At 21.4% G+C, this 18,135-nt stretch overlaps 3 protein-coding genes across 11 annotated transcripts; 1 reads left to right on the forward strand and 2 right to left on the reverse strand.

The window, feature by feature from the left end:
* Positions 1–3,547: 3,547 nt before the first annotated feature.
* Positions 3,548–10,839, reverse strand: LOC122715580 (polycomb protein Sfmbt-like). Of its 4 annotated transcripts, XM_043937891.1 has the most exons (11): positions 10,818–10,839; positions 9,389–9,471; positions 7,819–8,087; positions 7,488–7,722; positions 7,203–7,402; positions 6,922–7,116; positions 6,501–6,765; positions 5,665–6,401; positions 5,174–5,429; positions 4,455–4,804; positions 3,548–4,288 (listed from the first exon to the last, which is right to left on the reverse strand). In XM_043937891.1, exons 3-11 carry the CDS (start codon positions 8,050–8,052, stop codon positions 3,959–3,961), a joined length of 2,802 nt encoding a protein of 933 aa, XP_043793826.1. In that variant the 5' UTR covers positions 8,053–8,087; positions 9,389–9,471; positions 10,818–10,839; the 3' UTR covers positions 3,548–3,958. The 4 variants fall into 4 exon arrangements, with proteins under 4 accessions (XP_043793826.1, XP_043793808.1, XP_043793818.1 ...); XM_043937873.1 differs by lacking the exons at positions 9,389–9,471; positions 10,818–10,839 and adding an exon at positions 8,618–8,669; XM_043937883.1 differs by lacking the exons at positions 9,389–9,471; positions 10,818–10,839 and adding an exon at positions 8,469–8,611.
* A 91-nt stretch (positions 10,840–10,930) lies between these two features.
* Positions 10,931–12,333, forward strand: LOC122715601 (serine hydrolase-like protein 2). 2 transcript variants are annotated; one of them, XM_043937911.1, is made up of 2 exons: positions 10,931–11,082; positions 11,394–12,333. In XM_043937911.1, the coding sequence occupies exon 2, from the start codon at positions 11,439–11,441 to the stop codon at positions 12,327–12,329; it is 891 nt and encodes a 296-aa protein (XP_043793846.1). In that variant the 5' UTR covers positions 10,931–11,082; positions 11,394–11,438; the 3' UTR covers positions 12,330–12,333. The 2 variants fall into 2 exon arrangements, with proteins under 2 accessions (XP_043793846.1, XP_043793838.1); XM_043937903.1 differs by lacking the exon at positions 10,931–11,082 and adding an exon at positions 11,197–11,255.
* Positions 12,334–12,421: 88 nt separating this feature from the next.
* LOC122712472 (protein arginine N-methyltransferase 9-like) lies at positions 12,422–16,228 on the reverse strand. 5 transcript variants are annotated; one of them, XM_043932198.1, is made up of 8 exons: positions 16,098–16,228; positions 15,529–15,754; positions 15,339–15,465; positions 14,815–15,216; positions 13,712–14,713; positions 13,436–13,592; positions 12,956–13,021; positions 12,422–12,886 (listed from the first exon to the last, which is right to left on the reverse strand). In XM_043932198.1, the coding sequence occupies exons 2-8, from the start codon at positions 15,689–15,691 to the stop codon at positions 12,545–12,547; spliced, it is 2,259 nt and encodes a 752-aa protein (XP_043788133.1). In that variant the 5' UTR covers positions 15,692–15,754; positions 16,098–16,228; the 3' UTR covers positions 12,422–12,544. The 5 variants fall into 5 exon arrangements, with proteins under 5 accessions (XP_043788133.1, XP_043788142.1, XP_043788117.1 ...); XM_043932207.1 differs by lacking the exon at positions 16,098–16,228 and adding an exon at positions 15,912–16,049 and having other exon boundaries at positions 15,339–15,444; XM_043932182.1 differs by lacking the exon at positions 16,098–16,228 and adding an exon at positions 15,912–16,048.
* Between the last annotated feature and the right edge of the window lie 1,907 nt (positions 16,229–18,135).

The raw sequence follows: 18,135 nt of genomic DNA on the forward strand, positions 1-18,135 counted from the left end.
CATATATATGATATATATATATATGATATCCTAAGTGGATTGTCTTGTTTATTTTTATATAAATATGTTTTAAGATGATTGATGAAAAATACATATGTAAAATAAAGTAATAAATAAAAAAATTTTATATTATATTTATTAATAATATTTTTATCTCTTATGTAATTTTATCATTAAATTAATATTTAGTTTTCATGCTTTAAAACGGTGAATCTAAATATCTAAATTTATATATTTCATTATGTTTATTAGATATATATTTTTTGATTAAATAATATTAAATTTTTAATTCATATTATGTGATATGTATTTAAATAATTTTAATACATTTTATTTATGAATTGATTACTTTTTAAATGTATTTTTTAATAATAAGCAAAAAATAATAAGTATAAAAAAATAAGTATATAATAACATAAATATAAAAATAATAAATTTTCAGAATATCATATTTAAGTATTTCATAAATTTTATCTGCTTTGATTATTTACTGAAAATTAATAATTTTTAAAAGTGTTTAAATAGTTTAATTATTATAATTAATTCTTCATAATAGAATTCAAGTAAATTTTTGTTAAAATATTTTTTAAACAATTTTTTCAGAGAAATTTCATTAATTTTTCTTATTTAAATCAATAAGTTCTCAAAAATCGTGTAGCTACTGCCATCTAACGGCCAATTATTGCACATGCTAAAAATAACGGAACGACAACCGAAATATAAACACTCAGATGATTTAATATAAACAATGTACTTTCATCATTATTTGCAAATTTTTTTACAATATATGAAAAACATTTATTTTTAATCAATCTCTCTTTAATTGTATAAAAAAAATATAGGAGTCATGAACTTACAAATAAAAAGAGGAAATAAAGATATTCTCACTTTCATACCTATCGATAAATACTGTCGATTAAATTATATTTTTTTTATATTCTGATATAATGGCTAAAAATAATATTTAGAGACTGTATTCATAGTTATTATTTATATATAATATTCATTTATATTAATATTTTACATCATATAAAATAAAAATTGCATACAATTATAATTTAGAAAGAGATAACTATGAATACGCCTTAAATGTGTAAAATGAAAATAACAATTTTTTCGTTTCTTATTCTTATTTCGTTTCATTCATTAATCCGGAAAATGATTTTTTTTTTAAACTTAAATTTTATATTTCCAATTTTAAAAATATAAATCTTATTTTAATCTTAAATCTTTAATTGTTTTTAATGTGAATGGGGAATGACATGTATGCAAGTATGAAATCATGAAGCATTTTTACTAATATATTATAAGACAGCTATTTACTCAGTATTATTTGACTGAATAAAAAATATTTTTCAAAAAGAGAAGTGCACATTTAGACTTTTTTTCAATTTTATTTTAATTAGTATGTAGTATTATTTAAATGCTCGATGTTTCGTGTAAAAAAATTGCATAAATACACGTATCATTTAATTTTCCATTATTAGTGCGTTTGTATCTTAAATTATCTAATTATTATAAAACAATTTTTAAGAAAAAAAATGTTTTTTTTTAAAATATTTTCATATTTTTAAATTAGACATTACTTTTCTCTGAAAAGATTAAAATTGTTATATTAGTTTTTATACTAATTTTATACTGGACGTTATTTTGTTTTCAAATAAAAAATGATTGATATAACACATAGAAATCTGTTATTTTTTGTTTTTTTAATTTGTAATTGATATTGTTTTATTCTTTTGTACTCACAGTTATGTGTGATTAATATATTTTAAACAAAATCCAAACTTCGTATGTTTCTAATTGTAATACTATAATGCCTCCCAATTTGTACACAATGATTTAAGAAAACATTATTTTTTCTTCAGCAGATATATCTATATAATATTCTCCGAATTAATAAATTTTTACATTGTTAATGTAAAATCGCTCATTATTATAACAAAAGAAAATACTTCGCTTTATTTCAATTCAAATTCTGGTATGATCATGACTATAAGATCTAGGTGATCATTTATATGTTTTGAATCTAATATTTTATCAATTAACTGCTAAGAAAATGTTTGGAACCAAATTAAATTGGTACCTCATGAGATTCCAAAATATTGAATAAATAAAGAGAGTAACCATGTTACTCTATCATACTAAAAATAGCATATAAGGAGCCTAAGGCAAATTAGTCTCAGACTTTGCTCGACTGGTTTGATTTACTGTAATGATTATAAAGCTACATATAGATACAATATCTGTTATACAAATGCATCAACCACTTTCTAACAATTATGCTTCTTTTATACTGTGGTTATCTCTTCATTCTTTTTCAGAAAAAGTAGCTAAACCTAATACTGTGCTAAATGCTATATTTACAAGATTGATTAGAAGTTGACCATTTCTTTTTATTTAATTATGTACATACGCGTGTGTGACTCTTGATTACAATAAAGAGTAAATCAACAAATTTATTAAAATACATAAAACTATTTTAATATTGCGAATTATATGATTAAGGCAAATATGATTGAAACTGTAATGAATTGATATTCAAGAAGTTATTTGTACTTTATGATTCATTTTACTATATTTTTATTTCCCACACTAATATATTTTTGTTGATTTACTCCTAAATTTTTGTTTTAAATTACATTCTTTAACTTTCGGTTTGTTTAAAAAAAATTCTTAAATATATTAGCATTTTTTTAAATGTGGTTCATGCATCTGCAATCAATTTAGTGCAACGTGAAAGCATGGATTTACAAATAACGGCATCGTGAAAAAATAAAAAATTGCTAGAATAATAAAATAACTTCTAATATGTAAATGCAACATGACAGATTTTTTCTTAATATTTCAGATAACAATTTACATAAATATAAATATGAATCTTCATTTTATTTTTCTATTATTTTTCTATCAGATTGTTAGAATATTAAGTTAGAAAGTCAAACTACATAAAATTATGAATTTATATAAATCTTTTCATTCTAGAATTCATCTGTTTAATTGGATACATTGAAATAGCTATTGTATTTTATTTTAATAATTATTATTTTAATAGAAAGAAATAATATATTTAATATTACAATGTTTCTACTATTTTAAGAAAATTTATCTATTTAAGTTTCAGATAATCTTGAAAGAGAATGTAAATTTTTAAAAGAGAAAATGTTTTATAAAATATTAATTTTTTAATAAAATTATCTCTCTTTCTTTCTCTTAAATACGCAAGTAAATATATTTTAAATTATTTATATAATTTCAAAACGAAATAATTAATTTTTTCTCCCTTTTTTTCTTAATGAATCTCTCTCTTTTTTAAATGAATCCTATTCTTCCCAAATTGATATTGATGAGAGAGCAAAATCTCTATTTTTAGCAATTTTGATACATATGTGTATATATATTTATTTATACATATACTTATATACAAGATATTTGGACAAAATAAATAGAAAATTTAAAGGATAATTTTAGAGGCTTAAATAAATACAAACATTAATATGCAAAATTTTTTGAAGAAAACTTATTTTTCAAATTATAAATAATTTAATTTTGTACTAAAAAAAGCGCAAAGTGAAATTGTTCTATTTTTTGTCATACTTTATTTTCATCTCTCTTTATCTAGTGCAAAATTAATTTGCTTATAATTTAAAAAATAAATTTTACCAACTTTGCATATCAACTTTTGCGTTCGTTTTAGTTTTTAAAATTATTCCTTAAATCTATGTATTTCATTCGAACATCCTGTATATATACATGTGTATATACATACATATATATATATATATATATATATATATATATATATATATTTATAATAAAGCATATAACAAACATTGTATATAACCATGATGAAACATGAATTTTAATTACTTGCTTCTACATGCCTTACCTGTAAATCCATGTTTATTTGTATGCAATGATGGAACTTATTCATGGTATTAACTATGTACTATCTTTGTTATAATAACTTTTTCAATCCTAATTTCAACCTTTCCTGAGCTGGATTCACTTTGATTTTCAATTGTTGAATAAGATCATATATTTTTAAAGAAGGCCCAACTTTAAAACCTGTAAGGTCTATTATTTGGTCCTTAGTAAGTGTCAATAGAGTTTTTCCATCTATTTTACGTTTACTAAAATTATCGCAATATGTTGCACAATCGTTAACACGAAGAAATTGTGCAACGTCAAACACATTCCACTCAGATGGCACTAAGTCACCAGATTCAGAACTTTTTTGAACACCATCTGCTAGCCTTGGGATGTATTTGCTAGAGGCAGATGTTACCTATGAAAAAAAATTAATTTAAAAATTTATATTTAAAATTGTTTATTAAACAAGATTTTGATATTATATTTAATATATATATATCTCAATAAAAAAATTTATTGATAATTTTTTAAAAATTTCTAAATATGTAAGCAATATAAAAAATAAATCAAATTATACTCACATTAATATATGATGTTGCGGTTCGTTCTTTTGGTGGTGGAGGACTTTGTATCTCACTTTGAGTATCATTTAATGCTTGACCTTGTCCAGTAGTAGGACTAGGTAAAGTTTGATCAGGTCCAGCTGGCTCTTCGGCTGGTTCTGGTTCCCTATTTCTTTGTTCTGGTAGACTTTCCAAATCACATTCTCTTTCAATTTTTATTCCTTGAGCAGGCTCAACTTCGCGTTCGCGTTCGCGAGCCATGCTGATACGTTCACTGTGCCGAGGTAGAATGTTTTTCGCGCAAGATACTTTGTTGCTTTTCTTCAATTTTCTCTTAGCTTTACGTTTAAGGCCTCTTGGTGATTTTACTTAAAAAAAAAAATAATAATAAATAAAATAAATATACCCAAACATCATCATTGAATATTTAAATAATTTATGACTTTATAATTAAATTATAATATAATTTAATTTATAATTTATAATTATTAATTTATTTAAAATTTATATTTATTATATTTGGAATATATAATTACAATTCATATAGAAAAATCTTACATATAAAAATAATTACACAAAATATAATTGTATATTATATATGACTATATTATATATAGTCATAAATAATTATGACTAGAAAAAAATAATCTATTTTCGAAAATATTTTCAAAATAAAAAGCCGGTTTTGAGCTAAATTAGAATATCAAAATATGAAAGGAATATTTTTATTTTATTACCAGTAGGACTAGTGTTTTTATTGAGTACACGGGGCCCTTCTAATTTATGATCAACAAGATCACACCATCCAACTGGATAAATGTCAGGACTCTGACAATCTAACCATTGATCATATTCATCCTCCCAACCATCAAAGTGTACTCTTAATAACCTTCCAATTACCCTAGTAATAGTAGCAACACAAACTAATCTAGGATCCATTAGATCAGCAGCTTCAAGTCTCATTCCTTCAATAAATCCATGTTGAGGTATTTCCTGTAATAAAAATTTCTATTTATCTAAAAATAAATTTATAAACAAATACAAAATATAAAAATATAACAATTTATGACAAATGTTTTTATATGTATTTTATGTATTTTATATGTATGTTATTATATGTATTTAAATATATTTATATAAAAATCTTATTAAAAAAAATTTTATTATTATTATTAAAAAATAATTATTATTAAATATTTTTTATTATTAAAATTGTTTCTGTAATTACCCTATTAAATAACTGCACAGGAGCAGGTATAGTATTTGTCTCTGTTAAATATGCATCCCATGTAAATGTAGTAGGATCATAACCCTTTGGTGGTGTAAGTGGTAATCCATGTTGAGAACAAAATCCAATTGGAAAGATACAAGGTGAACATGAATGATAGCAAAACCAATCAGCACCACTTGCATCTTCATCATAACTATCTATGCGGATCATTATATAATCCTCTTTTAAAACTTGCATAACTGTTGCTGCACATATGGCAGAAAGATTAAGAGGATCAATAGCTTCTACTTTCATTCCTTCTCGAAATGTATATCCAAGATGTACATGATGGTTCTTTGGCACATAGAAGAGATCTTCAGTCGCATCATCTTCACACAATTTTGATTTTGACACACGCTCTAAATATTCAGGATATGCATCCAATGTTTGTCCTATACGTTTAGCCCAACCAACGGGATGTATAAGCGGGGAATCTTCGTGGCACCAAAAACCATTATCTTCGGGTGGTGAATCATAATATCGTACATGTAATCGTTTACCCACAATTTTTTGTATTGTTGCTACTTTTACTTGCGAGATTCTATTTTTATCTACTACTTCTAAATGAAGTCCACATCTAAAACGCGACTTCATACTATCATTAACTTTATTATAAAAATTAGTTGGCAGTGTTCTTGCACCTGTTAATCGTCTCATTAGAAAATCTTTCCAGTCTTTGTACTTATTAGCAATTGCTGAAAAAAATTATTAATTTATTGTTAATGATTTTACAAAAAAAAAAAAAAAAGGAAACATTAATGAAAATATATACTTTATAAAAGATATTTACTTACTATTAGGTGGAATAAGAGGTTTACCAATTGTTGCACACCAACCTACTGGATGTATATCATTCGAGCACAATGATACCCAAAAATCTTTGTCAGCATTAAGTCCAAAACCTTCATACCTTAACAAAGCTCTATATCCAGATATACGTAATACAGTAGCAACCCAAAAAGAATCTGGAAAAGCTTCACATACTTCATCACAATCAGTATTTTCTACTTCTACTTTCATGCCAACTGTAATATTATCCCATATTTCTGATATAGGTGCCTAAAATATAAAAATTTAAATAAAATTAAATAAAATTTAAATAAAAATATAAAAATTTAAATTTAAAAAAAAACATTGCAAAACATAAATTAAGAATTATAAAAAATAAATTATAAATTATATATATATCATTTTAATATTGAATAGAACACCAACATGTTTAAAGCAAGATACTGGAGCAGCACAAAATCCAGGTTCAATTAATTGTGGAGTCCAATCATAAGAACCTGCCATTTCAGCAGTTCTTTTTCTTCTTACAGGTAAATCCTCTGGCATTACTAGTTCAGATATAACTTTTTCTTTTTCAAGTTCAGAAGATTCTTTTATGTCTGTTTCTTCTTTCACTACAGCCTAAAAAATTTAAAATAAAATATTATACAATCTTTTCAAATTGCAATTACAAACTTACACAAATTATTTCTATTACACAAACTTACATTTTTCATTACTTTAGATTCATTTGGAGATGATGAATTTAGAGATGTAGGTGTTTCTATTGAATGAGATGGACTATATGTAGAATCAGCAGTAGGAGCAGTATGTTCTGAAGATCTTGCACATGCTCTACTGCAAAATCGACGTTCTTTGGTGTAAAATGCATGTTTTACACCAATAGCACCACATTTTTCACAAACAGCTATAAAAAAATAATTTATGATATATAATTTCTATTTTTATTTAAAATATATATTAAAATATATTGTATTTAATCTATATTTTACCTATACCATCCTTACGAATGGGAATAAAATTTAAATCTGTATGTGGTTGATATGCAATTGGTGTCTTTAAAACCAATCCAGGATGTTTTATAGGTTTTATTTTTCTATTACGATTGTCCTGAGTAGTTTGTGTTGCAGCATTGTTTACAACTTGTTCCCGTTCTTCATCACCCATATAATCTTCTAATGTCAAATATTCTGTCATTTCTTGCCTTTCAGATTGTGAATCATATTCCTAGAAAATAATAATGAATGTGGCATAAAATTTTCATATTATATACATATCATAAGTTTAATATATATATATCATATTTTAAGAAAGTAAATTTACTTGTTGTATTTCTTGGGCATCAACAGCTTCCATAGCTTCATCAGGTTCTGAACATTCATTAGGAAACTGAGGTGGTAGATACCGTACCATAGTTGTAGGTGCAATTTGATGATTCCTAATGTCTTCATATGGATTTGAACCATGAGAAAAGAATGGACTTTCAGCTTGACGTGGATCCAACATAAGTTCATGTGTTGGTTCTCCATGTACCATCATATCTCCCATCCATACCATCCCTAATTCCGGTAATCCAGGGATGGAAGCATACACTGAATTCATACAAATATCCATTCCTATATTCACATAATGATTAAAATATTACTTTTAGACAAATTATGTACATTAATATTTTTTAGTGTCAAATAACGAATTATTATAATTGAAATAATAACATTTCAACATGAAATAAATTATCTTATACAAATATAATAAATTTAATGAAATTAAGATACTTAATAAATAAGACGATTCTTAGTATATACAAAATTTAACGACAATGTACTATACAATATATAATATACAAACAGTTTTTTAAATTGATAATATTATAATTAAAATCTATTCTATATAATATAAAATGTAAAAAAAAACTCAATATGATTTATTTCTCAAAGCGACGCCGAAGCTTTGAAAATCAACATTTATTCAACCTTTTCCACTGGGAAACATGTCTCAAAAGAAGAAGATTCTCTTTGAAGATACACCATATCCTGTGTAAAGTATTCAATCCCAAGATCATAAATTACGATGTAATTTAACGCGCGAACATATCACATAGCGTAGGAAAACAAGTACGAACCATTAGAAGCTTGCATGTCCATGACAAAGCAGAGCCAGAAAACTCCTGTATATTCAAGTGATGTACAAATTGCAACGCCATCTGATATGAATCATTGTTATTACACAAACTGGGCGGTATAAACGAAATTTTAATTCTTCACTTCTTATTATTTCATATCAAAAATCTAATATGAAGAATCTAAGAAAAAGATATGATATATGATCAAAATATATCACATAAATATATAACAATTATTTAATTTAAAATTCATTAATTTAAAAAAAAATTATAAATTTAAATATAATTGCTAATTATTTACATCAATATTAAATCACATAATCTAAATTAAAATTTAATAATTTAATAATAATATATTAAAATGTATATTAAAAATATAATGTATTAAATTAAAATGTTAAAATTAAAATGTATATTAAAATGTATATTATAAAATAAATATGTATTAAAATGTTAAAAAAAAATATTTTATTACTATAATTAATAATATTAATATTAAATTTTAATCTTATTATTATTTACATAATTATATAACATTTAATAAAAGATAAATTTTGTTTTAAAGTTGTATTGTTTTCTGAAATTAAATATATTTTTTTATCATTTTATAATCATTTCATTTATAAAAACAATAAATTCAAATAAATATGGCATTTAAAGATAAAATTAATTTATAATAAATCTAATCAAATTTATTTATAATTATCTTAAATATATACAGTTTATAAATAGTTTTAAAAAATAATATTATTATAATAACTTTTATCATACCAAAACAGATTAAAAATTCTTGTTTTCATTTTCTCCTCAGAGCTCCATCCATTTAGTTTATGCGATCAAATGATGTTATCTTCCTTTAAAAATAATTATTATTATAATAAAAGTTAATAAACTATTCATTATTATAATAGGTGATTTGTTTTTAAAAAAGTTAATCACATTAAATACTACACATATAAATATTATTTTTTTCTCAAAAAGATTATTATATCTAAATTTTTTTATATTAAAAAAAGTTTAATTTATTATTCAAAATATAATTTATTTCTATTTAATTTTCTTATGTATTAATTTAAGTATTTTTGTTTATCATGCTATTTAGTTTTGAATATTTCATATACTATTTAATATATTAAATCTTACATAAAATCATTTATTATTTATTAAAAATTATTAAAAATCACAAAAATTTTTGAATTTTTTTATGTTTTTATAAATTTTGATATCCAGAATTCAAAAATAATACTTAAAAAAATTATATAATTCAATAAAAATATATAACTCAATAATTTAAAAATTATTTGTAAAAAATAATTGAAAACTTCTATTTAATCATATATTAAATAAAATTCCAATATGAAATTATATAAATTGTAAAAATTTTATCTATATTTGTAAAAAAATTTTTACAATTTATATAATCTCATATTGAAATTTTATCTAATGTATGATTAATAATAGAAGTCAACACATATTAAATTAAAATTTATTTAAAAAAAGAATTCAAAATATATTATCACCAATTCAAATTAATAAAATATAAATTATGTTCTAGTATTGCCATTTTACAATGATGATTGAGAATTAAATTTTAATTTAATTTATATTAAATTAACAATAAATTTGGATATTATTTATGATTTATGATAATATATTTTTTATTGATTAAATAATTATAATTATAATACTAATTGCATCATATGAAATTTTTTAATTGTGTACTGAGATTTTTATTGAATCATGAATCAAATTGAATAAAAAGATTTAATATATCATATAATTCACAAAAATGCGAAACTTTACACGTAAATAACTTTTAAATCATTAAATTCAGACAATAGATGCTTTAATTTTCGGATTCTAGATGTAAAAATCTATAAAAACATTTAAAAAAAGAGTTGTTGAAAGAAGAGTTGTTGAGAATGTTGAAAGAAAAACATTATAATGTTTGATTTCTAAATTTTAAAATCAAAATAATCAATATATTAGAAATATATAATTGAAAAGTGATTGTTTTTTTTTATAGAAATTAATATACATATATTATTTTACATAAATTTATATAAAAATATAATTATATTTTTTTATTATATACATTATTTAACACAATAAATTATCGAATGCAAATAAAATTATATTATTAAAATTTAAGAAAATCATGATAGCTTTTAAAATTCTGAGATATAAAATAAAAAATTACATTTTCACAAATTTCGTGGAATTATTTGTTGTTAATATAAATATAAATTGACACAAACACAATTCATTTTCATGAAAATTAAATATATAGCAAAATTTATATTGATAAAAATTGATATATTTTATAAATATTTTGTATTTTTGATATTAATATTTTGTTATTCAATAATTAAAATTGCAAATCTGTTAAGCTATTTGGTTAAGCTCTGAAGATTCGATTTGTTAATCGATATATAGATAGCAAACATATATATAAAATTAGATAAGTAATAATAATTTATGTATTAATATACACACACACATACACACACACATATATATAATACATATATATATAGTTTATCATTTTATTTTCATTTTAAATAATGATTTGCAAAATTTTTATTCTTTTTCTTCAGATCTTCGATTCTTAATATGTGTATTTATATTTATTTCAAATGTATGTATATGTGTATTTATTTCAAATATAATTACAATATTTGTAATAATAATTATTTTATAATTAAGAAACAAATTATTATTTTATTAATATTAATATATTTTCATTTTTTTCAATAAAAAAATTTTATTTTTACAGAAAAATAAAATAACAAACGAAGATTATTTAGATTCAAATTACAATATGGATCAAATACAAAAAACATCAATAGAAATAAAGTTTCCAGTACCATGGGGTCATATTGCAGCCAAAGTTTATGGTCCCTTGAAAGAAAAGAAAATTTTAATGGTACATGGTATTTTAGATAATGCAGGATCATTTGATAGGTTAGTTGAACTTCTTCCACAAGAATATCAATATGTAAACATAGATTTACCAGGACATGGATTGTCATCTCCATTATCATATGGAACACCATTACATTTTTTTGATTATGTATATTCAATATTGCTTGTTTTAAATGCATTGAAATGGAAAACCTGCATATATATAGGACATAGTTTTGGAGCTCATATTGGGATATATTTCAGTATTTTATATCCTGGAAGATTTGAAAAAATAATAGCAATTGATGGTTTTATATCTATTCCTATTGAGAATGTTATTTCTCATATTCAAGATAAATATAATCTAGATGCTTATACTAAAGATTCTGGAACACTTTACACTAAAGATGAAATAATATATGCTTTAAAATTTAAAAGACAAGAAACATTAAAATTAGATGCTGCAGAAGCTATGTTTAAACGTGCTGTTACTAAAGTTAACAATTTGTACAAATACAATCGTGATACAAGATTAAGATTTATGATAAAACCATTTTTTACAATAAAACAACAAAAGAAATTTTTTATTAAATATGCAACTAAAACATTAGTAATTGTAGCAGATAATTCCAGTCATGTAAATGTTTTATTAGAATTATTAAATACAATTCTTAATGTTTGTGAGAAAAATAAAATTTCTGTAATCACTGTAAATGGAAATCATGATGTACATAATAATTATCCTGAAAGAATAGCATTTCATATATGTAAATTTCTAAATAGTAATGATTTGAAAAGTAAATTGTAGTTTTATTTTTAGAAAAAAAGAATTGATGATCATATTATTACATGGAAATATATAGGATAAATTGATATAAATAATTTTTTATTTTTTATATATGTATAAATTTTATTGTATGTACATGGTGTTCTTATTTTATATTATACTTCAATTTTTGAAGTATGTAAGCAAATGTACATTTTAAGTATATTATAATCATATAAAATTGTATGTATTTTAAATTATTTAACTTTTATTCGAATTATTCCTTCAGCTTGCTGAACTTTTATACATACCTCATTACCTTGTAAAATAGAATTTTTTAATTCATCTTCTAATAATATTGCTGTATGATTCATAAATGATCCATTTCTTTTTGTATCATAATTGTGATTTAATGTTAATCTAACTTTATACCAACATACTAAAGCATTTGGCAATAATTTATTATTAGTGGCACTAATTTTTCCAAAATTTATCACACGTTCAGCAACTTCATTTTCTCTCATTTCTATCAATACATTTACATCAGATAAAGGTTCATATAAATATAAACTTGAATTCAAATCGAAAATTTGATTTATCTGTAATATTATAGATACAGTAGATATTTATAAGTTAATTATTTTTTTTTGTAACATTTTGTACTTTACCTTAAATTCATTAATATATTGTGCAATACCATAAGAAGTCGTACTATTAAAAGTATTATGAACTTCCTGAAAAAAAAAAAGATAATTGTAAAATAATTATATACTATTTTTTATAATATTTTTTATGAATGTATTTTAATTTAGCAAATATTTTCATAACAATTTTTTATATTATAATAATATATATAATTTTATAATCAATATATTAAATAATATAATTTTTCTATCTCTATAATTTTTTAATCAAATAAATTTTAAAATTTTAAAATCGTATTACTGAAAAAAAATATTTTTGATATATTGTGCAATTTTTTTTTTCAAAAACAATTTATAATAGTGTAAAAATAATATATAATATATAATGAAATTACATAATATATTAGAGAAATATTATTATATTTAGCTAAATTAGATATCATATGATATATTAATATGTTTAATAGAAACTAACATGTTAAATATATTTTTTTATAAATATACCTTTTCAAAATTTGATGTATTAAATGTAATTGTCGACATATTTTGTAAATTTTTATCTTCTACATAAACCATATTTGGCAAATCATCCGAAAATACAAGTTGGCCTACAAAAAATATTTGTTCAGGCAATAAAATGCCATTTGGTTTAAGTAAACATCTGTAAAAATACCATATGTTTTCAATTAAATTATGATCTTTTTTAAATTAAATTAAAATGTAATCATATGTTTAATTATTTTATATATTTTATGTAATTAGTATAGTTTTTAAATTTACCTGAAAAATTCATGATTGTGTTCTTCACTACAATCTTTTAATTCTCCTTTAATGTCAAAATCATGAATAAATATTGTATCTAAAGAATGTTTAATATGATTATATTTCGATACAATACATAGTTTATTCTTGAAACCATTTTGCTCTGCTATTTGTTTAATAAATTGTTGAAACATTATATTTTCATTTTTATAATATAAAACGTCACTGTATTTATTTTCTTTTAATAACATTAATCCATAAATAGGAAATGGAGAAGTATCTAAAATACTGTGTATTTCTTTGTTAACAAATGATTTACTAACTTCAGTAAGTAATTTTATATATTCAGTATCATTTAAAAATGTTACAACTTCTTTTGGTAAACGGTATAAAAATTTATAATCATAGTTATCATATTGACAATTATTCAATGTATATGAACATTTAAGTTTTCCTTTTAACATTTCTCCTTTAATTATAATTATATCATCTTTCTTCAATAATTTTGGTATTGTAGGAAAAATAGCAACTTGCCAACATGATTTCTTTTCTGAGGTATCTATTGTTATTTCTTCATCAAGATGTAATTTAAACCATGTTATTAAACCATCTATAGTACCATTGCATTTACATGTTATATTTATTATGTTTTTTATGCCATCAATATTAAATTGTTGTAAATCTGATAAATCATTAAAATTAATAGTAAAAAAAGCAGTAGGTTCTACTATATAAGTAACATCCACATTTTTTAAATTTTCCGTATCATAATATTCCTCATCTAATAATACAGATATATTATCAAAGTTTAAAGGACAAAAATGTTTTATTTTATCAAAAATCACAGCTGATTTGTTTCTTATATATTCACATTCAACAGCAGCTACATAAAGTGTAGCTCCCATTGGTATCACTATACCATTTTTATCCAAAACATTCAAATGTACACTTATCATGGATGGTATCACATGTTCTCCAAATAAACCAGCATCAAAAGTTTCTGTAACTACTAATTTTACTCTAAAAAAAGGAAAATATTTTGAATAAAATTAAAATTTTTTATATATAAAATAAATTTAATTTTATTATATTAATTATTTATTTATTATTATAAAACTAACCTTTCTCTAATATCTGTAGGAATTACAAGATCTGAAGAAAGTTTGGGCAATAATATTATGTTCTTAGCATCATTAGTTTCAAATACTTTCTTTGCAATTTTTAACATTACTGGTGAACATTCACAAGCATAAATTTCTTTGGCACCTGCATTTTGTGCATATAGACTTAATAACCCTGTACCAGTTCCCACATCTAATACAGTATCATATCCTTGAGAAATTCTTTTACGAATTACACATTCAAATGCAGCATTTCTATGTTTATCATTCAACATTGGAAAATGCCATCTATCTACAGCCATGCTAAATGCATTTTGCAAGTTTCTTTCAGCAGGTAAAAAATTAGGGTTGGCTTGCAGAGCTCTCTTTAAGAATTTTATTGCCTCTATTGGATCACTATTCCTTTAACAATATATTTTTTCCTCATTATAAGGAATTTTAGCGGTCATGATATCTGTCATATCAAAAAATCAATTTTAAATTGATTGATAATAAATTTACATAAGCAATGAGTTTTACCTTACCTTAAAAGATGAGCTGCAAAATTATTTAACATACGAGAATTATTTGGATAAATATCTAATGAACGCTTGTAACATAAAAAAACATCTGCAAATCTATTTTCTCTTGCTAATTGAATTCCCCATTGACCTAAAAAATAATATCTTTAAATTTAAAAAAAAAAAAACAATTATAGATATAATAATAACATACAGAGAACATCAACAAATGCTTCTTCAATTTCTGATCTTTTCCTAGGACATAATTCTGCTACAACAGTATAATATGCATATGCCTTTCCTACATTCCCAGTTCTATCATGATCATAAGCTTTTTGTAATGATTTTTCAATTATGTTATTTAATTCTTTCTGCATTGTTGATGATATTTAATATTTTTCTTGATTTATATTTATCATGAAGAAACATACCCTTTTTTACTATTCGAAATAAAATAAAAATATTTATTAATTACAATTATACATAATCTAATTATTTTAAACTATAAATAGTTTAAACTATTTATAGTTTATAATTTTTAAACTATTTTAAACTATAAATAGTTTAGAAAATTGTATAATTTTGATATCGATGTACTATCTATCAGTAATAGATGGAATTAATCTTCAATAGACAAATTTTAATTTTTTCAGTTTTTAAAATATTTTTTTTAACTTTTGTAAATTAATATAAAAATACAGATTCAATGGAACAATGTGACACAAATTTCATGCAATATCTTATATTATTTAAAATTAAATTTATATTATGTTTTAGAATTACTTGTAGCATAGACGAAATATAGAATAGACCTATCATCCCATATTTTTATCTTGCATTCTAATGGCACAGATAAGGTACAAGATAGACCTAGCACTTAATAAAATTTTTCTAAATATTCTGACCGCACAAAAAATCAAAATATATCATCATAATCATAAACGAGGAATATACAGAATACATATGATATATATTGCTTGTCATAAGAATATAAAAGTCATCTGACCGCTTTGTTATTTTCATAATTTATATATATATATATATTTGTAGAATACTTTCGAAAGATTCTAGAGAAGATTTTAGAGAAGATTCAAATAAATACAAAAATTAATATACATTGATAAATATTGATTTATTTATTAACTGATAAACAATTTAAATTCGTGTTAGATGAAGTACGAATAAGAAATAGAATGTGACGGTCATAGATAAGCAAAATAATTGAAATTAAGATTAAAGTTATTTCAATTTACTTTATATAAAACATCAAATTTCATAATTTTACAAATCATTTTCATGTTCAAAACATCGAATAACTGCAAATAACTAGTGCCAAACGATCAAGGTTATATGAACAATGGATCATATATGGAACTATAATAATTACGAATAAGTATTATTCAACAATTCAACATTTTAATAAGTAATTTTATTTGAAATTTTTAACTAATTATTTTTTCAATGAATTAATATCCAATCTAACAATTTCTATTCCATTTTGTGTTTCTATGTATTATTATATAAGATATATTGTCTTTTTTCAAGATAGCTAGTTTTTATTTAGAATATATGATACAAAGTTTCATAAAAAATATATATATATGTTTATATTGTACCTTATTATTATTTTATAATAGATAGAAAATTTTGCAAAACAAGTATAAATTACAAAAGCAAATAATAAAAGAAGAACAGAGATAGAGTACAAATTAAGAAATTAGTGCCATTTTTAAAATATCATAAATGAATTCAAATATAAATAAAAAGAGCAAATAAAAATTGGATAAGAATTAATTGTTAGTACTATCTCTTTGTTAAAGATATCTCTTTAAAAACAGGAATAAAATAAGAATTAAGAATTTTTCTATTCTTTTTTATTTGCTTTTCTTGTCTATAAGTTAAGTTTTATTTAAATCAAGAAACAAATATTTATAATATTTATAATATTATATTTATAATATTTATAAATGAATAAGTAAATACAGTAATAAATAAATATAAATTAAAAAATAAAATTAATAAATAATATATAATTATAATATTATTACATATATTATTAAATATTAATTTAGAATAAATAATATAAAAATAAATGTTAGAAAATTATTCTTTGTATTATAAAAATTTAATCAAAGTATTATAATTTTGATCTATTCGCGAAGCGAGCTCGTTAGTAAATGACGACTTTCTCGCAATTTGCCTCGTATTTATATACAATCATAATCGTTATGAAAAGCGAATGTATACGTTTATATTAAAACTAATTTTTCGAATATATGGATATTATATAAATATAATAACTTATCAATTTTAATATTTTTAATAATGTTATTATTGTTAATAATGATTATTACATTATTGTTAATAATGTAACAACTTATTACAATTAAAAATTGATATATTAAACTATAAAAATATATTTATATTTATATGATATTATTTTTTGTATTTTTTTATAAATTTATTTATTATTTAATTTTTAATATTATTAAATTTATTTTTAAAATTAATTTATTTATTTTTTTTATTTTTTCACTTATTTTTCGATTTATATAATAATTTATTCATTTTTTATTTATTTTGTTTATTTTTTTTAATTATTTATTTTTTATTTATTATTATTTATTGTTGTTTCATATATCTTATTCACTTATTTATTATTTTATCTATTTATTTATTGATTTATGTATTCATATATTATATATTCATTTAATTATTTATCTATCTAATTATTAATTAATTTATTTATTTATAAAATTATTTATTAATTCGTTTATTAAATATTTCATTGCTAAAAGTAAAAAGATAAAAATTGACTGTT

Source organism: Apis laboriosa, unplaced genomic scaffold, assembly GCF_014066325.1.
Source record: "Apis laboriosa isolate Shangri-la unplaced genomic scaffold, ASM1406632v1 scaffold112_cov148, whole genome shotgun sequence".
NCBI lineage: Eukaryota > Metazoa > Arthropoda > Insecta > Hymenoptera > Apidae > Apis > Apis laboriosa.

What these genes read in the sequence shown, in the direction of transcription:
- LOC122715580 (XM_043937864.1), bottom strand. An exon ending in CATTCGTAAGGATGGTATAG is followed by an intron (nt 7,403 to 7,487) that starts GTAAAATATAGA and finishes ATTTTTTTATAG; the next exon opens with CTGTTTGTGAAAAATGTGGT. An exon ending in TAAAAACACTAGTCCTACTG is followed by an intron (nt 4,805 to 5,173) that starts GTAATAAAATAA and finishes TTTTTTTTTAAG; the next exon opens with TAAAATCACCAAGAGGCCTT.
- LOC122715601 (XM_043937911.1), top strand. Translation starts at nt 11,439, where the DNA reads ATGGATCAAATACAAAAAACATCAATAGAAATAAAGTTTCCAGTACCA.
- LOC122712472 (XM_043932198.1), bottom strand. Translation starts at nt 15,691, where the DNA reads ATGCAGAAAGAATTAAATAACATAATTGAAAAATCATTACAAAAAGCT. An exon ending in AGCATTTGTTGATGTTCTCT is followed by an intron (nt 15,466 to 15,528) that starts GTATGTTATTAT and finishes ATTATTTTTTAG; the next exon opens with GTCAATGGGGAATTCAATTA. An exon ending in ATACATCAAATTTTGAAAAG is followed by an intron (nt 13,022 to 13,435) that starts GTATATTTATAA and finishes TTTTTTTTTCAG; the next exon opens with GAAGTTCATAATACTTTTAA.